Below are 25,690 nucleotides of genomic sequence, written 5' to 3' on the forward strand. Positions count from 1 at the left end.
AAGTCACAGAAACTACAAAACTTAATTTGACATTCACAAATATTGTTGCAGAGAAGTAGAAGTTCCACCTATGCTTACAGAGATAATAAAATGAAAACATGAGGTTCCACAAGACAACAAACTGTTATTCCTCTCACGTGTCTACGGTCAGACTCCTTCTGTGTTGCAGCCTTTCATAATAAAAGCCCTCCACATACCAGAACACTGCATAACTGCTTAACAGGGGGAGCTTAGATTCACTCAGACCACTTTTACTAACACGCCACTCTATGAAAGAGCTTATAACATTAACACGAATTAGTATACAGCAGTGCAGTATATTAGGCTAGCAAATTATTTCTGCATAATAGTTGCTAAAATAGCTTTATTTGTTATTTCAAATTGTTCAAACAGTTTTAGTAAGTCATCTTTTGTTTGCATTAATTCACTGATTACATCATATTTCAAATTATTTGCACAGAAGGTCACATATTGTTGTAACTCACACACATTGACTAGTTATCATTATAGCTGCTAAAACTGCTACCTGTAATAATACTTTTGGTTTTTCTGTCATTTGCTAGTGTCTTTGAGAGCCGCTGCATGCTGGTTGGCATCACATTTGGTTTTATAAAGTGAAGCAGTGAGAAGAGAGTTCACAACAGCTTGATGTGGACAAACTGGGCACACAGATACCACATTTTCTTGTGTATTTGCACTCATGGCACAACACAAATATCAGTATTGAACTGCTGTCTGAGTTACATGAACTTGGGAGGTGGGGTGAATAGCACAACCCCCCCACCCCCGGCCTCTGCTCCATAACCCTGGAAACAGAGGCCTGGTTCATTTGCAGCCAGATTAAGGCTCCTGGGGTGGAGCGGGTGGAAAAGATTATTCCTGGTAAGCAAGAAAAAAAATCCTTAAGCTCTCCATTAATAACATGAAGAGAGTGTTATTTATGAAAGCTGTCTCAAGGCTCATTGGTACATGCACAGAAGTCTAGTATGTTGTAAGCCGAGCGCTTACATTACACCGACAAAAGTTCTGCAACGTGAGGAGGCACGCATTGCCCAGCAATGCAAATTAGTCACACAGTGTGGTTCTGGTTTTAGTCACCAGGATTACAGTACAGTAAATGAGGAAGGAACCAAAATTTCAGATCGGCTTAGGGAATGCCTAAATCAAAGTCTGGTAAATCCAACCCAGTGAGGGCAACAGAGCAGCATGTTGTGCTGCAACACTGTGTGCCACAGCTCAGCTTACCAGCAAGTGGCAAAGGTTGCCAGGAAACACTGTGGGCCCACAGGGCGTTCACATTCACACACAGATGCAGTCACATATTCATGCAAACATTTCAACATGAGTACCTCTGTGCTGTTAAAGCTTTTCAGTCCTGCTGGGGGAATATCGTGTCAAAGCAAAGATAACAGAGCCAGGTGACCCCTGACCCCTGTGGGAGTGAGAGCCAACAGGAAGCGTCATGGTAAGGAGACACATGATAGGCAGGTTGTAAAAATACTGCTCTGCTGAGGCAACATGTCCACTGTCTGTAAATGACAAGTACGTGACACCTTAACGGGTTAACAAAAGGCTAACAGGAGCTGCTGAAAAAAATAAAAAATATCACACACGCAGCTCTCTAGACCTGAAGACCTGCAGCTTTTTTCCACTTCATAACAAATCTCATCTGACACCTGGGCAATAAAAGATGGCGTGTACAGCACTTCCTCACAAGCAAGAAGAAATCTATTCACTAGAAGGTTAGATAGTTTCCCTACAGTTTGCATTAAATGCAACTATTAAATGTGGAGGTGTGAGACTAAGCTCACCTGTATGACAGTTAATTTGGCTCAGGCTGAGTATAATGAAAACCACCACATTCATCAACTGCACTTGTCTGCAAAGATTTGGCCACCACTCGCGTTCAGCTCTTGGAGAGTAGTGTTGGCATTTACTAGTTTCTGACTCCTCCACAGACAGCTTCTTGATTTAGCAGCAGTAATACCATAAATATTTCCAATATCAAAATTTGCAAGTCCTTACACTCTTAATGTCAATAATAAAAATAACATTTTAAATGACGAAACTATTATATCAAAAGAAAAAACTGGTTCGAATGAAACTGCATCAACCAATTGAAATTTTTCTTAAGTTTTTTGTTGACAAAACACAACTTGTATGTATGGCTTTGAGCTCTGTTAACTTGTGATGGGCATGTGGGATTTTTGTAATCATTTTTTTTTTTCCAGCCAGGAACAGTGATGGTCAGTTTGCATACCTAAAGCTAGGTTGTTTCGGACATCCCAGGAACATTGTTCTGTACTAGTGGAGCCCACCAGCAGCCGGCCAAGGTCCTGAACTTTTAACACGCCTGTCCAACATTCGTCTTTGGCTTTCCATAGCAACCCCCCTATTCCCAGGACAGAAGGTCCCTCCCGCCTCCTCCCCCAGGCCATTTAAAGAGAGGGTTTTTCTTAAGGGGGGGGACAATTTTAGAGGGGGAGCTGTCTTGAGAAAAAGGACGTTTCTGGGGAAACTGAGCGCTCACTGTTCTCCAAGAGCTTTCATGGTTGCCACTTGGCAACAGTTGGCTGTCGGCATTTCAAACTGCTGGATTTTCACGCTTGCCTGCATGCCACAAAAAGTCATACACACACCAAATGCGGAAAAAAAAAAACATAGCTAATGTCACCACAGCAGATGCCTCTTGTATTGTTGCCTCTGGAGTCAAAAACCAAAGATAGCTGCCTGATGTCATGTAAATGATATTCACTTTCTAGAGCACTTCTAAGTCCATTCATTTTAAATCGTAAGCCACGATGAATGGCCACCTGTCTGGCTGCAGCCATACAATGCAAAGAACAACTCGTCAAGAGCAGAAGCGATTTCACACAGATGACCGCACTTCCTTAAATCCACCCGGAAATTTCAAAGTTTCAGAATTAACGCATTCCCACAAACAGTCCACAAAGTTTGTTTTGAAAGGAGCTGTTTTGATGCCAAAGCCTGGACACTCAAGGTTCTCTTCCAGATGGTGGACACTCCTCCTCAGCCACACCCACTCACCTGTCCTTCCTCTGAGGAGACAGAAAAGGAGTCTGCAGTAAACACCAGCTGTTTTCCAACTGACAGACAGGGGAGGAGACACTCTCACATCCTCCTCTCCCTCTCCTCCCCCCTCTCCTCGAGGTACGTCTTCACCTCTCAAACCCCCACTTTTTCCTCACAGTCTCCCTCTCTGGTTGGCTGGTCTTTTCAGCCTCCTCTTCAACAAAGGAAACAAAGGCAGCAGGGCCACTTTCCCCTCTGCCAAAAAAAAAAAAAAAAAAAAAGACAAAGAGGGGGAAACAAGACCTGCAAAGCAGCCCTTCCAAAGTTGCACATACCAAGCACAGCAAAAACTGTGTGCAAGCAAAATTCTTACACCAACCAATGTGCAAAAGAACATGCAAATTTCCAGCATCTGTGTGGAGTATAAACAGGAACGTGCAGGTGTAGACTAACAAAAAATGCAAAAGCAGAAACCATCAAACCCATATATGTTATCTCCTGGCATGTTGTATAAGCATTCTGGATCAGTTTTCCAGAAACTAAGGCATCCCAAAGTGAATGACAAATGTGTGTGTGTGTGTGTGTGTGTGTGTGTGTGTGTGTGTGTGTGTGTGTGTGTGTCATGTTCATATAGTTCTAAAGCTGTGAGAACTAGCTGGGAGTTTTAGACCTTTGGACCGAGGATGTTTTTGCGAGGTGGAGCTACATTGGCAGCTTTTCACGTGTAGCCATATTCCAATGTGGTGCTGTGCCAAGCTGCCAAACAGTCTTTTTTCCACTGCTGGAATTTCACAACACATAAGATGTACACATTGTCTCTGGTTCTGCTTTTGTTTCCACTGTTCTCCACCCACTTTGAGGACAGGTCTGTCAAACTAAATTTGGCCGCTGCTCGGGAGGTGATACCAAATGCAAACTCCAGGTACGTTCTCCGTGTGCTGGCAGAAAACTGTTATATTACTGTAGTTGCAATAAGCTTCCCAATGAGAGTAAATTATGGATGGAATCCAACCAAAGACCGACAGACGTTGACCCCATCGACCCCCAGGCCAAAGCAGGCAACCAATGGGAAACACTGAATGAGGATACCAAACAAATATGAAACAAGATTATAGAAAAATAGGATTATGTGCATTGTGAAAAAAAAAAACAAACCCTGAGACATAATGGATTTCAAGTGCAAGACACTGATTGGGCTATTGATAGGGTCAGTGTCGACAGGAAAGCAAATCAGTATCAGGTCCCACTCTACCACTGTTGCCTGTGCCAAAACCAATTACTTCAGCCTCCCAACAAATGCATAAAAAACAGCAGTGATACAATGTAGGAAAACTGCCCCGTATTTCAAAATGCGGATACAAAATGGAAATACAAAGAAGAACCTAGAAGAAAAGCTTTGCCAGATTCTTAAGGTTATTCTTGAAAGTTAAGACTGTGGGTTACAGCAAAACAAATTTAAAGTGACTGAAAGTAAAAATGAATCCTTTTTGACAATGTACTGTTCACGAAAGGGCCAGCACTTCACCATGTGTTCAGTGTTATTTAGTTTTTACCTGGCCCTCACGTAAAGATCAGGCATATTTTATTATTACATCACAAATGCACTCTACAACAATTCGGTTAATTGCTGGACCCAATTCAATCAATATGCCAGCATTATAGTGCTGCAACAATGTCGTTCTAATCATTACTCTCATCATCCAATATTAAACAGAATTAGGCTACATTTCACGGTAATGTGCATTTCTCATCAAAGGGGCTCATTCCATCACCATCTGTATATCAAAGAGCAGCCTCAAAATCCAACAAGTCAAATAAAAAAGTACTTTTTGTATCAATTAAGTTCCTTGATTTTTGTGGTACTGTCTACAGGAGGCATTATTAATGATCAAATGTTTACAGAGCTGTTCTAATAGTGGTGACCTCCGAGTTAATCACAGCTTTCTACTCTTCTGTACAGCCGTAACAGTATATTAAGTTTAGGGTTAAAGCAGGGCTTTGAGCACTAGGACTGAAAACCAGAGGTTAATCGTAATTTCACACTAAAATATGCTTATGCTTTTAAATCACGAGAACATGATGATCACTGCAATCCAACTTTGTGATGAAATGGTTCAAATTACCTTTAAGTACAAAACACAACACCCAACAACAACACAGGCCTGAACCTGTTGCATTCATCTGTGTTCCACACACAGGAGGCAGTGAAATTGACATATTATTAACCAATAACAACACTTGGCAACCTAACTTTGTCCAGAGAGCCATATTTATTCTTTCAATAGATGTGCAATAATTTACACCTTATTTTTATCTCATGTCATTTTTGTTCATTGAACAGAAATGGAAGAGAAGGGAATCTTCCTCCACTCATCTGATAATTGTGGCACAGATTAAATGCATGTTGAGTAATACCCAGCTCCACACAGCAAGAGTTTCCAGTCAAGAAAAAGTAATTCATCTAATCTTGGGTGTGCATTCAGCTCGGTTTAAAATGAAGTTCCATTAGATCAGATTTAGATTAGGCTATGCTCTAAAACAGTACAGAGGAGCAAAGCTCAGGTTAGGAGTAGAAGAATTCATGTCCTAAAGTGAAGGAGCGCACAAGTACAGAAAAATAAATGGTGCGTATTTTTGCGTGTGTGCAGTACTCCCTCCACCCTCGCACACCCCAGGTGGAGGTCTCATCTTCTCATTGCGAGAGCAGTGACAAAGCCCTTCTCATCCATGTCACCTTATCTCACAAGCCGGCCTCTTTCTCTGAGGGCCTTCTACAGCCGGCTGCTTCAGCTCCACACAAAGATGGGAAGTGATACGCAAGCACAGGTATGCATGAACGCAGGCACAAGGGAATACTGAGAAAATGAGAGTGGTGAAAAGTGTCAAGCTTTGAGTTAGGAGCAATGAATTGTGGACAGGAAGGAAGGGATGCAATTGCTTGAGTTTTGCAAGAGAGAGAGAGAGAGAGAGAGAGAGTGATGTATGGATGTTGTAGACAGATCTGAATGAGAAGACAGCAGATATGCAGGATGTGAGGAACAGATCAGATCATGGGCCAGTGAGGTGAGAGAAGCCATGTTACTTGGCAGCAAAAACCCTTTCATTTCTCAAATTGAGCAAAACCTTTCAGGAAAACCAGGGTGAGAGGTTTAAGAAAATATCTCAAGTTAGAAGACAGAATAACCAGTACAATTTACTCAAGCTCTGTACTAAAGTGCAATTTTTAAAAACTTGTGATAATACTATAAATAATACAAATACTTTTACTTTGAGTAAAGGGTGGCACAGTGGTGCAGTGGTTAGCACCAGTTTTGGAGTTTGCACGTTCTCCCTGTGCCTGCGTGGGTTTTCTCCGGGTACTCCGGCACAATACCAAAAACATGCACGTTAGGTTAACTGGCTACTCTACATTGCCCCTAGGTGTGAGTGTGAGAGTGTGTGGTTGTCTGCCTTTGTGTGTTGGCCCTGCGATTGACTGTCGACCAGTTCAGGGTGACTTCCGCCTCTTATCTGCAGTCAGCTGGGATAGACTCCAGCTCCCTGCAACCCTGACGGATAAGGGGTATAGAAAATGAATGAATGAATGAATGAACAAATGTACATTGAGTAAGTCAATTCTCTGTTATTTTGTTCTTACACCCCACTACATTGAATGAGACTACAGAGTGGGGGTTACAGACAGAGGGAAGATTCTGCATCAGGGTCCTGCCACACTATCAGCCAACATCGGGCCATCAGCAAACATCAGCGACCATCAGTGGCTGGTGTGGCTCTAGTTTTTTGTGGTGTGTCCCGCTCCATTAGCACTAGTCGGCCCTTGTCGGTGGCTTTTAGGCCAATAGAGCACGCTGAACCAGCAGCAGAGCCTGTGGGTGAGAGAAATTACTCTGCCTGGCTGTTCTTGACAAAGCCAGTCAGTGGCCATGAAGAGAAATGGAAGTCAGGAAACCAAGCAAAACAACTTATGTCCAGAGGTCACATGTGGAAGATTCACTGATCATTCCAATACAAAAATATTTACACAATGGCATGGCCATGTGAAATGAAATGACTAAAGACCAGCTGAAACGGTCTAAGTGGTGAGCATGAGTGCTGTGTAATGGTCTTTGTCGTGACAACAGTTTGTACACCTGCAGTTCTAGGACTTCCCGGTTTCCCTTTCTATATGATGAATACAGACTACTGCTACCTGCTGGTATGGAGAGTTGTTTCTTCTCACACAGGCACAGAAGGGTTGTACTAGTTCACTGTCAGTTTTAGTCTTTGCGTTGTGTTCAAGTGCAACTTTTTTGGGCCAGACACAAGAAACGTGAGGCAACACAACATTTTCCTTCGACATCAGTAGTGTGGTAAAAGTGACACCTAAATTAATTCACTGTAAATGAGAAAAACACTGAATATGGGATGCAATAACTGGCCAGGTTAATAATCAGTCTCTCTCTTATATGAATTATTATGACTGATACTTTTTGCTTTACTTCTGTGGTTCATTTGTGTTATTTAAACCCTCAACAGCTAGAAACACAAAGAACACAAGTCTATGAAACAACACATTACCTTGCTTACAGTATCACAATATATTCCAATACACTGACTCATAACCCCTCTATCATGATACATATTTTGTACACAGCACTATAAGCGATTAACGCAATAAGATATTTGCTGCAGCAATGTCCAGTATACTTTTACCAACTGCACCTTTGATATGCAACCCTAAATGTTTGGAGCCATTCATCCTAATTCATAGTCAGTTAAATGTTTGGCATCATCATCATGAAAGAGCTCTTTTGTAGTTCTCCAGTTCAAGCTCAGGAGGCAGACCGTGCTTTGGTTAACTATCACATCACATGCACTCCTGGATCAACATTGACCTTAGGCAAACACCAGCTTCATTCATGATGGAACAATTGTAGAGTGAGTGTGCATGCACACACCCACACACACACACAAACACCCACACCATAAGCTGCATGTGGTGGAAGCATGCAGCTTACCCTGACGAGTTAATAATTCACACTCTTACAGAGCACTTCACTTTCTGCTTCAAAGGGATTTCAATACTCAAATCTATTTTACAGTCCACAGCGCTGCATGTATCTGGGTCTCCATTTACATATCTGCATAATGAAGAGACTACCCTGTCTAATTAAATCCTCAGAGAATCCTGAGGAGTGTTATTACTGTTCCTGTTATCAAAGAAAATCCTCAACGCCCCCCCCCCCAAAAAAAAAAACAAATCGAGGCTTTGCTGACTCAGATAAAGCACACAGAAAGACAGGAGCTTCATGTTGTCCAGCTTGAGGTTGGGTTATAACAGAGTTATAATGTTCACCTAAAGCAATATGCAGAGAGATGCAAGTCAAAATGTGGCTACCAGTAACTGCAGATGGTAGCCAGTCAAGTCTGCGCCTCCAGACACGGCGGCACGCCACACATGGGCCTACCCAGCAACTAAAAAGAAAAGAATCATATATTCATAGTGCCGTGACTTTAGGGGATTTCTTTAATCAGCCTGAAAAATCTACATCAATATGCAAAACACGAAACCACCCCCCCTCAGAGTTGTCTTTTAACTTTCATCTCAATGTTGTGTACAAATGTGCATAATCACCGCATGAATATATGCCACACAGATACAGCACAGATACAAGGTACTGTATACCACATGAATTTCATTAAATGATGCATTAAACATCTCCAAAGGTTTTCCCCGCCGCACTGACACTTATATACATACTGTAGTGTCCTCGGGCGAGGCTATATTTAATGTCTGCTATATGGAGTGGTCCTACAACGTACTCACCCTGGTATCTAGTAGGAGGGGCACCTCATATCAGATTCTGTGCCCGTCATTTATCCATTCACTCAGGGTTTGCACCACCAGCATATTGTCCCTAATCTTGGTGCATCTGCTGGCTCACAAAGCCCCATTAAACAGCCAGACCACTCTGATAAGGTTACCGACTTAATGCTCAGTGACATAATTAAATTGAGTATTTAATCTGGCCATGAGAGTGGGGGAGCCCTCGACCCCTGCCAGGCAAGCCGAGCCCAGGTCCATGTTGAGTCTCCGCTACCCTTCAAAACAACTTGTACTTTGATCTCCTTTGGGGTGACTGGAATCTGTCATTCCACAGATTTTTGTTAAGTGACTTACTCTGATGGTTTCAGGTCCTTACAAATCCATTCAGGAAACGGAATGAATTCAGAGAACAAATTAGTGTGTACAAAGTGTCTGACCTTTTCTTTATAGCTGTTATAAATGTCCACACTCGAAGGAGAGGCAAAAAGCTCTCATGAGTGAGAGGGGCAGGACTCCAAAACTGTTTAAAACAGGATAAACTGCACAATTTCAAACAGTCTTTCCTCAAAAGCATTCATGATGAGAAGAAATCAAACAATACACATGCTCAAATACCCAATCCATACACATCTACACCAGGCCAACTGCTAAGTAAACACGTTTGCCAGATTTCCTATTTCAGAAAATTCCCCAAATTAATCCCTCCGAATCTGATGCCAGAAAGATCAGAAGCCAAGAATTAACAGAAGCATTCTGCTGATATAATATGTAGCATTTCAGCATGAACATGTCTAAACAGGACTAGACCTTTACTGTATATTTTGTTGAGTTGTGCGCCTACATTATTCAAAATGTTTCCAACAGAGTTCAAACTAGGGTTGTCAAAAGTATTTAAATACTTTTTCAATATGTTTACAATACTTTGATATGGGACAGTAGGACCGAGGCTCAAAAGGACGGCAGCTACAAAAGAAAAGAAAAAAAAAATCTAGAATCAGATTTTCACACAACGACAACATTATCATTTTTACAAATGTGGGTGTAAGTTCAGCTACTTTTTCTGTGCCAGCAATGTGTGAAATCCTTCCAGTGTGGCTCTTCTGAGCAGCAGCAAACACTTGACTTCTGACAAGTTCAGACAGCACACCTTACAAAATAGCTCTGTTTAAGCATTAAGGCTGCAACCAACAATTATTTTCATTATGAATGAATCTGCTGAATATTTTTCCATTAATGTTTACTGTATAAAATGTCAAAAATTTGTGATAAATTTTCATCACAATATCCCAGAGGACAAAGTGACACCTTCAGATTGCTTCTTTTATCCAACTAGCAGGCCACTTAAAGACTCTCCATTTGCTATCATAACAGAGGAAGAAACATAGCACAACCTGATCCTGACTATTTTTTGTATGACATCTGACCTGACACCTTGCACTGAGAGGTCTGTACTGACTGTGCACTGTATTACTCTGTGCCATGAGCAGCGAGTCATAGTCTTCCAACCCTCAGTCTATCCCTGACATCCACTCACCTATTCATGCATCTATAGACAAATCACAGGTGTGTGCCCTTACCCTCTCAGACAGCATTTGCCCTTGCACCCTCACTGTGACTGATGACACCTGTTGAATAAAGGATTGCATTTGCATCGGTTGGATATGGGTTTGGTAGGAAATGGAGTAATGATGAAAAGTTTTGACACCACATGCTCCCAGCAGTCCCTCCAGCTGCCAGACAAACCAAACAAGAGCAGTCAACACCCAACCCCCATTCACCTTTTGACCTTTGGCACCTTGACTGTGACAGAATTTGTGAGGAGAATGGTGTTTGTTTGAGAGTCACTTTACCACCTCTGCTTTAACAGATCCTGCCTGTTAAACCTTGAGATGTGTGAAGCTGCTACTTTGCACCCGAATGAAATTAATTCCATGCGGGCAATCGGTTTAGTTGAATATTGACAGATAGATAGAGATATTTATGTGCAATAGCAGAATAAAATAAAATAGAAAAAAATAATCAACCAGACCGTAAATTATTTATCATCTTTCTTGAAAGCAAATGCCAGTAAAGTTTTTATCTACAACTGAAATTACTGAAACAACATCATCGTTTTCACTGATCTGCCACACTTTTAAAATGGATTTTTTTTTTCTCCCAACTAAGGTCACCACAGGTCAACCTCTCAAAAGGTCAAATGTGCACACCATAATGATGGCATTTATACACAAGGCTAAAGGTCATTTAACAAGTCCAGACAGCCCTGGGTCCTGGTGTCTGACATTATCCAGGTACCAGTTCAATAACGAGCTAGCTACTAGTTCTGCTAATAAAAAGTCAGTGGTGGAGGGGCAATACCAACATGTGCTCCACTTATGTCCCACAGACTCTTCTTACACATCCTTTCTAATTGCATACCGTCATAGTCTGAAATGACCCACATCTCTGACCTGAGGAGGTAGTGAATTTTTGTTTTTTTTTTGAAACTACAGACTGCGCTATCAGCTGACCCCAATATATTGGTTGGGCTCTAGTTAGAGATGTTTTAAAAAGCTACATTTGTGGGGATTAAGATAAGCAAAAAGACAAAAAGTGAAAGCGAGAACCTGAACAGGAGTTTTCATTTCACAAGTGCAGACAACCATGTGAGCGACCACAAGAGCGAGCAGGCACAATGTCTGGGCACATCCTAATTTTCCCAATGCTCCAAACGGTCTGAAATAAATGAGCAATCATCATCATCATCTTCGGGAGGAGATATTCCATCTCATTTCCTGGCTTATACTAAGCCGTCAATTCTGCTATGAGTCAACAGGAGCAGATGGCTGTGGTATAAGAAGGCACTAAACTGTGAAAGGAGACCACCACCCATGAGACACAAAAAACACAGAGGTCACACACTCTCACTGGCAGCCCTTCTGATAGACTGCCAGCCATGACACTCAAAATAACGTATGTAATGATAAACACAATTAAATACCGCAAGTTACCCTTTAGAGCTGCCACAATTAGTTGATTAATTGATTAGTTACTGGAAAGAAAATTAACTGCTGACTATTATATTATAATCAATGAATCGTTGTTTTGTTTATTTTTTTTTTTTAAGCAGAAAATGTTAAATACGCGCTTGTTCCAGCTTTCTTTGCCATTTCTGATGGTAAATGAAGAGTCTTTGGGTTTTGGACTGTTGTGTGTGATGAGTATCTATCACAACTCAGTGTTCTCAAATGCTACCAATACACGCTAGTTGCAGGTTAAATTTATGTGAAGGTGGCTTTGTTGAGGGAAAGGTAAGCAATGCTTTAAAGGAAGAATAAAGATTCTTGACTGCAACACACTCAGCCAATATGAATCTTGCTAAATGAAAATTTCTTAGGATGTGCTTAAGTGATTTGAAGCATTGCTTTGGACCTCAACTGCTTTCTGAGTCACACTGTGTTGTAAAACGCACACGTATGGTCCATGAACAAAACATCAGTGATGACAAATTATGTTTTTGTTGTGTACGGACAACTACAAATACTCAACCAAATAAAATCCAAGAGAGTTTTAAGAGGTATCAGGCCTGCGTGGCAAACGCGGACAGGGACACAGAGATAAAGGCACGCTTTGATTAAAGACCTGGCTGATGTAGTAAATCGTGGTGGGTGTTGCAGCGACCACATGTGAGTACTATGATGTAAAATCAATCTGTTTTTGGTTGAGAGAAAATGTGAAGAAGTAAATCAGAGAAAAAGTGCAGAGTCTGAAATATCCCCGAGTCAAACTGGCACGGATCCAGTGATGGCCCGGGGCTAAGTTAACGCTGGCTGCTCAGTTGTTGTGCTGCGCCTTTAAGTTGAGCGACACTGGGATTTTTTGACACTTTATTCGCCCATGCATAATGCATGCATAATGAAGATTTTATTTTATCACTTCGCATTCAATTACCGTTAAATTGTGGTCGCACCTCCTACAAACTAATTAACATTTGTGATAGCTGGTGCCTCGCAGCGACGACGCCTAGAGGATGTGTATTGGATAAGTTTAGCTAACACAACTGTTCACGCTTTATTGCGCTTTACTGAGCTAACCTGGCGTTAGCTAACTAGGCTAATATAGGTTAATAAGCAAAAGCCTGAATGAAAAAGCGGGTAAAGGTTAAACCATGCATACAAAGAGTGAAAAGTAGTTCCAGTGATGTTACGACTTCACTGATATTGCCATTCACACAGAGGCTCGGTCATTTAGTGGGGAAACAAATGGTAAAACATGCGCATTTGTTAATTTTGAGTGAGGTAAGTAAAACAAGACTAGTTTGTGTTGAGTAGAGGCGGACTACACACAGCCCAGACTGCCACTCACCTTGCGCTGTGTACAACTCTTCAGTCGCTGTTCTACTTGTCGTTACAGCCAGAAACTTTTCACTGTTTTCTCTGAGTACATCCAATTTGTCCACAACTGGTGTATACGAAGACAGATTAGTCGAGACAGATAACGTTATTTCTCGAGCTTAAGAGATCACAAATTCCATTGCCGTTGAGTCCACTCTTCACATGCATCCAACTTTCACTAGTTTACTCTTCTTAAGCCTTACTTGAATAAAATCAGTACAGTTATACCACGCAGTGAAAACTAACGCTTAGTTTTGAATCTTTCCTCTGTTTGGTTTCACTCAGCAGGTTTCTTCACCCACATGTAGCCGGTAAGCAGTGGTGGGAATGGTTTAATGCTGCGCTCAGTGCCCTGCTCTCCACAGGCGTAAAAAGGGGTTTGGCAAAGGGGGATCTATCATGCTGCCTTCAAGTGCTCCTCGTTTTTTCTCCTACCTAGCTAGACGGTGAAGTAGGCATACAAAGTGAAGAAGGCTGATTTGTGGTACTGAGTTTGGGTTCTAATTTAAATAAACAGATCAAGAGCTACTTTTCAGAACATACCTGATGCAAAGTGTAGTTACTCGCTACTTTGTCACAGCTGTGGCAAATAAGTGCAGGTCCGTACACCCATCATGTGATTTTCAGGGAAAACTGAAAGCAATCTGAAAATATAAATTGAATGGTCTAAGATGTTTACCCACGTGCACTGACAATAATTTAAAAAGTGTAGCATTCCTAATCGTCATCTTTCTTTGGGGGGTCTTGCAATGTATGTATTGGTTCTGTTTTCATGAGTTGGGAAGGAAACTTACTTTTGAACAAGACAAAATCTTTCTCACACTGAATACACCCCTGGTGTTGATTATGTATTAAAACTACTCTGTGACTATAGAAAAATAGTAGGCGATTGTAGGCAGAGCCCAATTTAAACTGCATCCTAAACACTAGCAAGTGAGCACTGTAAAGAGAGGGCTGGACTCACCTGTGTTTTAGCTTTCAGGTCACTTAGATAAACTTTATAAAAGTAGATATGCAGGATCACTGACTGTCAAGGTTGTTTAACACAAACATTTACTGAAATTATGTCATATTTAGATTTCCACTGTGGTGTTGTTATCTGTTTCATGATAAGTCCAATACTTCCCCCCAGTATGTGAAGGCAGCATTAGCTGCTGGCGAAATGGCTGGCGCTTGGCAGACCCCTTCTGGCCAGTCGGAGACATGCATCCCACTCAGCTGTCATGATATGGTCCCCAAAGTTTGTCACTTAACCTCTACAGAGCTCCATTTACATTAACAAGCACACAGATTTCCACTAAACCATCTAGTTTTGAGCTTATAAAGTGTATATATTATTAAGTCAGCTGATGTAATGAAATGAAAGGGATTAATAAATACAGTGATTTTCAAACAAGCACCAGTGTTCAGCTACAATGAAGCATGAGACAAGCATTCATGAAGCATTAAGTTGGTTTGATTGGAACTGAAAGGGTAACATTCACTGTGATGTTCAGGGTCCAGTCCTCATCTGCCCTCCCTTTACAGGGGACGTATCATGCTCTGAGACATCACATGCTTATCAATGGAGACCACACAGAGACTACAAAACCCGCGGCATACACTTGTCTCTCTCCACCTCTGTATCTCTGCCCTCTCTCAGAAAACAAGCCTTTTATCTCCCCTCTCTTAATTCTCCTGTAATGAGGACTGAAGCTAGATAAGCTACACTCACTTCAAAGATCATTCAGCCCCACCCACCACGCCTCTTCTTAACCCCCCCCCCCCGAAAATAAAGACAACATCAGTGGGATCTACTGTCCTCTTACAACACAATGAACATCACAATCCAAATATAAGACAAACATATCCTTAATACAACAGGAACAGAAGAAAAAATGAGATCAGAAATATACGTGTATAGTATGAAGGGATATTTGTTGTCTTTATCATGTAATATTTTATATTATGTATTTCAATTGTATATGTTTATAATAAAGCAGATGCTGGCTCATTGTGTGTAAGGCTTCATATTATAAAACTAGATTCTACTGCAGATTTCTCAGCAGCACAACAGTAGGAGATTAACATCAAGATTTTCATATGTATGTGTGAGATTTTCATATGTATATTTACAGTGCAGTGCATATACATACAGACAGGTGAGAAATGAGAAGAAAAATACAACATAATAATAATTAGTGTGTTAGTTTAATACATAATATATAGAGAGAGCATTAACAGCAAAGCAATTAGCTGTCAGTACAACAGGGTGGAGATGGTTTCAAACATGTCGCAATTACCATTGCATTCTTGTTTATTTAGTCCATGTGTTTATTTTTAACATTAATCAGTGTTCAGCGTTCTCGTAAAGGAGCCAGCGTTCACCAGCTGGCTAATTTTCAACCATAGTCCTTTGATGTTTTGAAACATATAAAGTGATAAAATTTATTGCATCGAAGATAATAAAATGCCATGAACAGCAGCAAGACAAGAATTCTAAGGACAGAACAGAAGTCATGCAAAGGAACAAGAAATAGCAGGACATCAGTACAATAATACAACAGTTAACACTGTGGCACACACAGCCATGTAGGCAACACAGAGGAACAACTCATAATCAGGCAATACTGACCACAGCTGTCTTTTCATACATGTGAACATACAGCACAGCAATAAGACATACATTTAATACAATCATCATTATGCTGAAAATGTCAAAAGATGAAGTTACGGGTTGATAACACACAAGCCATGCAACAGAGTTTTAAGATGCACACCAGATTGTTCATCCTGTATTACATACATACTCAAGCCACTTAAAGCCACTCTACACGAAACACTGTATGGGTGTAACACACAGTTTTGATGGTTGCACCAAGGAATTTGAGGGGCACCCTCGTTCTGTGTGTGGCTGTTTGTTTGGATCTGTGTGTACGTTTCTCAGTACAGGCCTGTATTCATAGCAGGGTGACACAGAAGTGAGTTTGAAAAGTGGAAAAGCAGAGCCTGAATGAGCAAGCCTGTCTGTCGGGACCAACACACTGTATTCATGTCCCCGTGAGAAACACTGAGCCATTCATCCCCAAAGTTCATACACACACACACACACACACACACACACACACACACACACAGGGCTCTGGGTGGCGTCACTCTGAGAACCAACTTGTCTTTAGAGAGGAGAGGAGCTGGGCGGTTTGACTGATGGGGGATGGAGGGCGCGAGGCTGGCTGGTAGGCCACGGGTAGATGGGGGAGGTGTGGATAGGAGTGGGTCAGAGGGCAGCCCCCCAACACCCCACCCCTCAGTATGTTAATTTTCACATACCCCAACACAGTGACAGGCTCTCCAGTCTCAGCTCTAATGTGCTTTAATACATTATTAATGTGGGAATAAAAAAATCAACTCACATTTATTTCTGTTGCACCAAATCACAACAGAAGTTCTGACACTTTTCATAGGGAGCAGGTCTGGACCAACACTGGCAAGGCAAGACAGGCAGAAATCTCAACCCGAGCTGTACATTGAACACCTTTCACATTCATTTACTTTGCTTCCATCACTGGAAAGTTAGGACTTAAATTCAGGAACTAGTCCCTCTCTTTTGAGGCCAGAAGGAGACTGATCTACTGCTACTTTTTTAATGGCTCTTTAGTTTCTTGATTACAGCGATCTGTTGTACATGAATGTATCTGCACATCGACTGCACACTTTAGCTACTGCATATCACAATGCTTTGAGCTTTGTTACAAACTGTATAGCACTCATCACTCTCACACTCTGACTGTGTGTAGGCTCATCAGTATGCATAAAGCCATCCTGGGTAAACTACCATCTGACATATGCACTTTGTTGACACAGAGATCTGACAGTACTAACAGTATGACATCACAAGATGTAGTTTGACTCGCTGTTCCAAACGCATGGGCGGAATTGGGAAAGAGAGCTTTAAAGTACTCTGCTCACCTCACCTGCAACAGCCTTCAACTGAGAGATTTGCTCTCTGCCTGATTTCCAGACTCTTATAAGAACAATGTTGAACAAATCAGTTGGCAGTTGTTCATGTGCAACACATTCTCCAAGTAATACTATATTTAATGTAAATCTGTGTCTGTATGTTTACTTGTTGTGTTGTCTGTTTTTGCTGTTTTCTTGGCCAGAGATCATTAATTTCAATGGGACAAGCCTGGTTAAAAAAATACCCCTTTGCTGTGTAAGCAAGTGAATCACTTGTAATGATCAAACTTTAACGATTCAGCTGACTCAGTGTAAAAGCTGTCGTTGTCGGCAGGATTTGAACCTGCGCGGGGATACCCCAATGGATTTCTAGTCCATCGCCTTAACCACTCGGCCACGACAACCTGCCAATGCTGTCAGTTTGTTTGTGTTTCGACCAATAGCAGTCAGTATTTACACATGTTGTATTTGCTAAGGATTTGAACTTCTGATAAAAACACAGAACAAACTCGCAGCACGAAAGCAGACAGAGTCAAAGTTCTGTGAGTGGTTGCTCAAAATGTATCATAAACAAGTAAAAACCTATAAATATGACATTTGGTGCATACTTACTATAATGAAATGACAATTTTATGGAGCCCCAGTCTCCATCAAGAGGGGATGAATGATTGAAAGACCTAAGGATGTGTCAGGGCTGTTTTAGTCTGTGGGATTTCTAGAAGCACCCTGACAAAAAAGGAAGCTAAAAAAAAGTTTATCACAGCGTCATTTTCTGAAAGGGGGGCGGCACGGTGGTTAGCACTGTCGCCTCATAGCAAGAGGGTTCCAGGTTTGAATCCCGGTCTGGGTCTCTATGTGGCGTTTGCACGTTCTCCCTGTGGCTTCCTCCCACAATACCAAAAGCATGCACATTAGGTTAATTGGCTACTCTATATTGCCCCTAGGTGAGAGTGTGTGGTTGTCTGTCTTTGTGTGTTGGCCCTGCGATTGACTGGTGACCAGTCCAGGGTGAACCCCGCCTCTCGCCCGTAGTCAGCTGGGATAGGCTCCAGCTCCCCGGCGACCCTGACGGATAAGTGGTATAGAATATGGATGGATTTTCTGAAAGGACAACAATCCAAACAAATGGCTCAGCTTCATTAACCATCTCCTCCTTCATAATGCAGATATACAACAATCTGACAAGAACAGATCCAAAATCATTTCATTCAGAAATGTGATTGAGGTGAGTTGTAATAGGCCTCACTTTCTCAGTTGAATAAAACCAATGTTCTTGACGGAGAAACATCAGTCAAACCATCAACAGCCATTGAGAAGATACCAGTCAGATCCTGAAATTCTGCTGAGGAGTGTGTATTTATTTGTGTTTCAAAAAGCTGCAAAAGCCCTTTAGCTGACTCTTTTCATTTAATGTCATTACTCCATGTTTTCTCAATGCAGCAATAAGGTTACGAAAAAAGTTCCTTAAAAAATGGCAGCGCTGTTCTTCGTATTGTCCAGTAGATGGCGAACCCGTACATCCTATAAGCGCCTCCATCAGTGTTCGCTCTGAGAAGTCAGTGCCATCCGTGGTCATATTGTAGGAAATTGTAGCACCGAGTCAAATTCAAATGGAATATCACCTTCTACTGTGTTCTCTCTTTCTTGAATCCAAATGATAAAAATATAAAAAATATTCACAGCAAATCCGACACTAACAGATCCACGTCTTTGATAGTTTCATGTCACGGTGACTAATTAGAGGAAGGGACAGTGCACGAGAAGCGCTAAAACCATGGCTATATCGATATCACTGAGCGATTGAAATCAAAGTATGCCGTATTTCATACAGCGGACACGCGCAAGTGAACGTCGTACGTGCGCGCTTCCGTAAAGCAGTAATAAAGATGGCGGCCACCGGCGGCGGAGGTAAGCTGACTTCACCGACAGTTCAAAGAGTTTTTTTTCGTTGTTTTTTTCCTTTAGAAATAGATTTCCAACCTGCCATACTAGCTGCACAATAGTCTTACAATCCAAACGAGCATAGCTACAATGAAAGTTTAACTCTTAACAGGACTCTGTTTCACAGAAAATGCTGTCATTAACGCCCCTAGCTAGCTCAGTGGGGATAGCTAAGGTGGACCCCAGTCTTTGGGCAGCAGTCGGCCATCTGCAACAACCTTGATGTGCCTTTATGGAGCTTGTTGGGTTAGAGAAAGGCCACAGTAGAATTAAAAGCACAGCACCTATCACATTTGTCTGGAGGGTTGAAAGCGGTGACACCCGTGACGAGTATGATGTGTAGTTAAGTTGTTTGCGTAGACAACGTTAGCTGGCAGCACAGCCTCGTTCAGCAATTGGAAAGTCTCGGCATTACGGAAAAAAAATGCGAAAAAAAGGCTTGACATTAAAAACTGAACTGAGGCTATTTTTCCGTGGTTGTGATCGACAACCTGGAAACACAGTCCTACTGCTTATCTATTGTGAACACCTGTCTTTAACGAAATCTCACAGACAGCTCCTTAAACAGCGGTCAACGTAACGTCGTTTCTCTTCCTTGGCTGCACCAAAGCCAATAACTTCACCTAAAGGCAGGTTGGACAAACTGTTAAAATCTGTCACAGGATAATCCTGCTGTCATGAATGCCACACAAAGGCTCTTTATATAATCCCGTTGACACGCTCACAACAATCTACCTATGTGGTCGATTTAAACTTCTTCAGGATGTCAGCTTGTATTTGGCCATCAAGGTGTTCCAGCTACCCACAGGTTACCTCAGTGGTCTGTTTACCTGACTGTTCTAAGAAACATACCGGCATTTGAGATTCAGATCATCAGTTTCTCACGTGTTGTGAATCAGCAGCTTTGCACAGCCATTGTAGAAAAGTTTTTCCTTTTCAGATATACCCACAGTGACAACCTGGAACAAGCTGCATTTAAATTAATTGAGCCTTATCTCACAGAAAATCCCTTTGGGTTTCTAGCGTCATCAGTTTGATAACATATGAACTGCAAACACACACAACGCAATCGAACAGACCAAACTGCTGCAAATACTCACAACACAACTAAATAGACAAACACACTGCAAGTAGCAGATATGACAGCAGATTCAGACCTGTGAAGGGATCGGGAACACAAAGTGATGAACTCGGCTGCGACACCTTTGTTGAAATGGTATGCAACCGTTTGTGATTAAAAGATAAAAATAGTGAAGTTGGCTTCTCATCAGTGGTGTTGGGAAATGAGCTACAATGTATGTTTTGTGATGGCGTATGTTATTGCAAATATCTGCTGTTAACCTAACCTTTAGCCTTTTGCTTATTATTAACCTGCCAATTCAAGTACTCTGATGAAAACCACACAATGATGGTTGTGTTGTTAGAATGTGGCGCATGTTTGGCTCTTTGGTTGTGTTGTCTGCGGTTGCAGTGCACATGGCATCAAACTGATGAAGATGTTTGCCTAATTTGCTTGTGTTTTTTCTGTGTTTTCTTAAGTTGCATCATACCCCAGCTTGGTCATTTGATTAGGAGGGTTATAGATAATGATGCTATCACTAATAGATAGTGCAAAATATATTGAAATTGAAGATAAATGATCAGTTTTTAAATTGCAGGTGACAGTAAGGTTAGCCAAGGTTTTGCTCAGCAACTTTTGTTCAGTAAAATGCTAGAATTAGATATGAATGAATTTTATCCCAGTGTGTGATCAGACAGAAGTCATTTAATTCTTCTTTTTTTCTGTGTGTTTGAAGTTGTTGTTCCCCGCAGTTTTCGCCTCCTGGAGGAACTGGAGGAAGGCCAGAAGGGTGTTGGAGATGGTACAGTGAGCTGGGGCCTCGCAGATGATGATGACATGACGCTAACTCACTGGAATGGCATGATCATTGGCCCCGCCAAGGTGAGCCGTGCCCAGGGCCTGCAGCACTTTCATCTGACATGCTGCTCTTCCGATGGCCAATAGGTTTCAAGCATTGCGTTAGCTCGTAAATATGAGGTTGCACATGTCTGCTAATGACCAAACAACAGTAGTAGTTTAGATTCTAGGGATGTACACTATCAGTCAATTAAATTGTATAAGTGTCATTAGCCTCACTGGTTGGAGCCAGAAATGCAGACAGTCATTAAAGTAATTATTATTCTATTAATGTCCATGTAGGAGCCACTCCTGGAGCCACTCCTAGAGCTTTAGTCATTAGTCTGGGAGGTGTCACCTTGTGCTTGTGAGCGCTCTGCTAGGGGAATGTTGCGTTGTTGTATTGGAGATTTATGGACGATGGTTATAGATTCTGGCGTGCAACCAAGGTTGGTACGCTGCTCTGTATTTTTAAGGGTGACAACAAAAGTATGTCAGTTGTACTGAGTAACAGTTCACGTTAAATTAATCGGTGCCAAATTTCTATACCCGAGAGAGCGTCTGGGTGAGCCAGTCACTGAAAGAGGAAAAATTACTTATTGATATAATTTGCAGGGGCATGTCATGTCTTAATAGTCAAATATTGCTTTATGTTATTGAAGAGCAGGTTTAACAATTTCAAATTGCTCTTGTAAAATACACAATGTTTTTTTGGACAATGTTTCACATATGTTGTTAGCATTTTACTTTTAGAGTTGTCAATCTATCTAAATTTAAACCTCCTGTTGAAATGTCGGGAAATAGTTGTCATCGTCCCCAGTAGATGCAAGGGTAGCACTTCCTGTTTCGGATGAGCTGTAATAAGCTAATAAATTTGACTTTTTTAAAAAATAAAAAGAAAAAATGCTTTTCTACGGGGTGTATGCAACATAAGCAGCTATCATTCATAAAGTTGAGGAATTTCTTTTGCAACATGGTGAGATGAGGAGCGGCAGGTCCAACCAAAGTAATTGGACCTTTCAAAGTTCAGACAAGTGACTCATGCACTTTCAGGATCTGGATATGTTTGACTTTGTGTGGACTTTGTTGAAGTATGTTCAATGCTCTGAGGTGCAGGTGGTTGTTGTTGGTGGTTGTGTTCCCTTGGGTAGTGCTTTCATGGTGCTGCCCACCCTCTAGAGAGCTCAGATGGTGCAGTACTTCCTTGTGTGCTTGAGAAGTAAAGGAAGTGCGCTATGCATGCACCAGTTAGCATGTATTTTGCAGCACACTGCAAACTTGTTGCTATGCCAGTGTTGTAAAGGAAGTAATTTCCTGGCATAAGACCATGTTTTTTCACTTGCTGCTGTGGTAGCAAGTTAGGGTTTGACCCCCCCGCCCGAAGGAGACTAGAGCATTTGTTGCTCTTTCAGTGCAGCATCTCATTTTCAATGCAGTCAGCTTTTTCTGAGCTGTTGCCTTGAGCACTATTCAGCCTTGCCATTCACACAAGAGCTGCAGTTGTCGGCATTACCTGCCATTGTCCTTCTTTGTCTTGAACACGTCCTGAAATGTATTAATCACATGGTGATCAGCAGATAGTTTCCTCCATTGTCATAAAACTGCAGAGGGTTAGCACAGTTGGGTAGGCTTCTGGATTTGAAAAGGGCATTTGCCAGGTCTACGTGCAGAGAGCCAGCAGCATGCGACTAACAGTTAGTTAGCTTAGCTCAGCGCCACACAGCGGTGATCCTGTCTCGTTGTGATGTACTGCGTTTGAAAGTTGTACACATAGTGCTGCTATAGTACTACACCTACCAAGTTTCATCAGTAGCAGCCTGGCTCAGGTTATAGTCTAATGACCGACTCAACACACGTGGTTAATTAAATGCAGCAAATCAGTAGTCACCACACAGCATCACATTTCCTCGACTCTCTTGAGCTAAGCTGTCATCCTTTGTTTTTTTTGCAGACTGTCTATGATGGCAGGATATACAGTCTGAAAATAGAGTGTGGGCACAGATACCCAGAGCACCCCCCTCTTGTCCGCTTTGTGAACAAGATCAACCTGACTGGCGTGCACAGTTCAAACGGTGTGGTGAGTATCCAGATTCGACCTGCATCCATTCTAGCCTCTTTGATCTTCATTTTCAATTTAAGTTCATTTCAAGTGTTTATAGCTATATTGTGTACTGAAGTAGACCTGTGCAGTATATGCATTATTCACCAAAAAACTCTGCCCTGCATTTGAATTGAAGTTTATTTGATACAATCCATTCTTGAGTCTCAGTGTAAATTTAAGTGGTAGGAGAATCATTGAGTCACTACTTCCTGCACATGTTGAAGGTGTTGTACTATTAGACTCAGCAGGTTGTACGTCAGTGCTGAGTTTCTTCAGCTTTGTACTTCATTATTGTAGATACACTGCGTTATTTTCTGTAGAGAAATTAAACAGGGTTTGGTATCAGTGTGGTTCTAAAAATTCATAGCTGAGGGTTTCCTCTTTTTCACCAAGCTGCTGAGAGCAGGTTTTAGTAAGGAAATGAGAGAACTCTGAAACTAAGAGAAGAGGTGGAGCTGAGCCTGTTGCTATGTAAAGGCTTTCATGAAAGGACTGTTTCTATAGTGACAGGTGACTGGAGAAACGTCTGTGTTAGTAAAGGATAAATGTTCATCCATATGCAGTAATTGCAGTGGGGTGTTCATCAGTAGAGTTCATTATTGTCTTTTTTCAGCTGACCAACAAATGTTCATTCTTTGATGGGTTAATTAAAGTGTGTAATTTTTACTGGGTAATCCAGTCTTGACCATGGATTTAGTTTTATTGATTTATTTAATGCAGCTGGTAATTATTTAAATTAAACTATCAAACAAATCGGGACCAAAGAAAGCATTTTTAGTTTGATTAAGGAGTGAAGAGTTGTGTAAACCATCGTCACTGGTATTATGTGTAACACATAATTGCTTTGTGGATTACTTTTAGACTAAAGACAGTGGTCCTAAATCTCTAAAATTCTCCAGAATTTGGGGGAATTTTCACTTTTATGACGTGTTGCTTTACGTTAAAAGTGCACTCTTCCCTCCCTCCTTGTGCTCATCTTCTTTCAGGTGGACATTAAGTCGGTGGCAGCACTGTGCAGGTGGAAAAACTCCAACAGCATCCGGATGGTGCTGCAGGAACTCAGACAGCACATGATGCTGAAAGAGAACAACAGGCTCTCTCAGCCACCTGAAGGCCAGGTGTACAGCAACTGAAGCCCCTGCTGCTGTCCCTTGTCTCACACACGCGCACACACACACACACACACACACACACACACACACACACACACACACACAGAGCATCCTAAACACTTAACACCGACCCTACCACTTTCATACAACACAACCATCATGTAATCCAAGACTCTCAACTCCCACTCCTTTCCTCACGAGCCTCCCATTGGACAGAGGGAGGTGGGCACAGGTGAACTCCTCACCCAGTGCCCAGTCATCCATTAATGTTGACGGTGCAGGGCAGATGGCAAAACTAGAATACTGTACATCTTACTAATGTTATTTTTTATTATCTTTGTGTTCTTCATCCAGATTGTAAAATAACAAATGACCTGATTGTGCCAATTATATGTGTGCGCTGGGTTCTTCGCAAGACGTGACAGATCCTGTTTATGGGTATTGTGGTGAGGGTTGTGAATCAGCTCACTACTTAGCAAAACAAGTACACTTCAGTAAACCAGACTGAAATGTTTAGATCATTTTGTAAAAAACCAAGCCTCTGCATCTTGCAGTAAACACATTCCCCTGACAGAGAAAAAAATAAACCAAACAATGCTTTGCTTGGCCTCCCAGGCTGCGTTAGTCTCAAATTCCCCAGCTTCCACAATCCCGATGATGTGAATTTGGGCCTTCCTTAACCGAGTGCGTGTCCAGTACATGGGAATACACAGATACTAGACATTCAGTGACACGTGTATCAACGGGGCACAACTGGCTCATCACTCATGTTCTCAGACTTGTCTTCTGTGTGCCATATGGTTCATAGCGCTTTGTGATAGTGATTGATTATTAGAAGCCAGGGGGAGGGGGAGATGGGAGGGGCTATAGTTCCTTGTGCTTTCTCTCTTCAGAGAACATAGAGCTTGTGCGCCTGGCACCTTTTGAGGATCTCCACTGTACCGAGGTCTGTGCAGAGCAGGAGCAGCTGTGATTCTTTTTCTGTCTGTCTTTTTGCTGTTTTTGGCTCCTTGTTTTGGTTCTTCAGTCTCTCGGCTGACCTGTGTATACCCCATGGAGTCATCTCTTCTCTCGTACAGTGGCTGCCCACTGTATGCAATGTACGGCTTTGGATGTTTATTTTGTAACGGGTTGAGTCTAATCAGGGTGATGGTGACCTGTTGCATGGTTTTATTTGAATTAAACATTGTTACTTTTGCACGCCTTTGTGTCATGATTCTTGAAGGCTACTTTCAGTTTATCCAAGTGGTATAGCAACTCAACTTCTCCTTAAAACAATATGCAAACAAACCCTGAAGTATTTAGCTGCATTTATGTGAACCCTAATATTCCATTAATAATCTAAGCAGTAGTGCACTCGGAGTGAAATGCCTCATGCAGCCACCTCAGCTGGAAGAGACTGACCCAACTGAGCGTGACCATGTACAGGCTTCATCTGGTTATTTCTCTCTGGTTGGAGTAAATATATCTTGTCTATGCATGGTCACC

At 41.8% G+C, this 25,690-nt stretch overlaps 2 protein-coding genes and 1 non-coding gene across 8 annotated transcripts in view; 1 reads left to right on the top strand and 2 right to left on the bottom strand.

Moving 5' to 3' along the window:
* Positions 1-13,584, bottom strand: part of plxnb1b (plexin b1b) — a 90,226-nt gene extending 76,642 nt beyond the window's left edge. For 2 of the 4 annotated variants that reach the window (XM_046381976.1, XM_046381986.1), the window contains exon 1: positions 13,184-13,584. The gene's annotated coding sequence lies outside the window, so the exon portion shown is untranslated. Of the gene's footprint in view, positions 1-10,416; positions 10,465-13,183 lie in introns of all 4 variants that reach the window. The other 2 variants (XM_046381968.1, XM_046381958.1) reach the window with 2 other exon arrangements.
* Positions 13,585-17,473: 3,889 nt separating this feature from the next.
* On the bottom strand, positions 17,474-17,555 carry trnas-aga. The gene has a single exon. It is a non-coding gene; the product is annotated as a tRNA-Ser (tRNA).
* A 1,348-nt stretch (positions 17,556-18,903) lies between these two features.
* ube2v1 (ubiquitin-conjugating enzyme E2 variant 1) lies at positions 18,904-25,402 on the top strand. Of its 3 annotated transcripts, none has more exons than XM_046382114.1 (5): positions 18,904-19,059; positions 20,889-21,034; positions 22,941-23,066; positions 24,077-24,247; positions 24,280-25,402. In XM_046382114.1, exons 1-4 carry the CDS (start codon positions 19,038-19,040, stop codon positions 24,221-24,223), a joined length of 441 nt encoding a protein of 146 aa, XP_046238070.1. In that variant the 5' UTR covers positions 18,904-19,037; the 3' UTR covers positions 24,224-24,247; positions 24,280-25,402. The 3 variants fall into 3 exon arrangements, with proteins under 3 accessions (XP_046238070.1, XP_046238081.1, XP_046238060.1); XM_046382125.1 differs by having other exon boundaries at positions 24,286-25,402; XM_046382104.1 differs by having other exon boundaries at positions 18,905-19,059; positions 24,077-25,402.
* The last annotated feature ends 288 nt before the right edge of the window (positions 25,403-25,690 follow it).

This window comes from Scatophagus argus, chromosome 3 (genome assembly GCF_020382885.2).
Source record: "Scatophagus argus isolate fScaArg1 chromosome 3, fScaArg1.pri, whole genome shotgun sequence".
In the NCBI taxonomy this organism is placed as follows: Eukaryota; Metazoa; Chordata; class Actinopteri; family Scatophagidae; genus Scatophagus; species Scatophagus argus.

What these genes read in the sequence shown, in the direction of transcription:
- ube2v1 (XM_046382114.1), top strand. Translation starts at nt 19,038, where the DNA reads ATGGCGGCCACCGGCGGCGGAG. An exon ending in TGATCATTGGCCCCGCCAAG is followed by an intron (nt 21,035 to 22,940) that starts GTGAGCCGTGCC and finishes TTTTTTTTGCAG; the next exon opens with ACTGTCTATGATGGCAGGAT. An exon ending in TGCACAGTTCAAACGGTGTG is followed by an intron (nt 23,067 to 24,076) that starts GTGAGTATCCAG and finishes ATCTTCTTTCAG; the next exon opens with GTGGACATTAAGTCGGTGGC.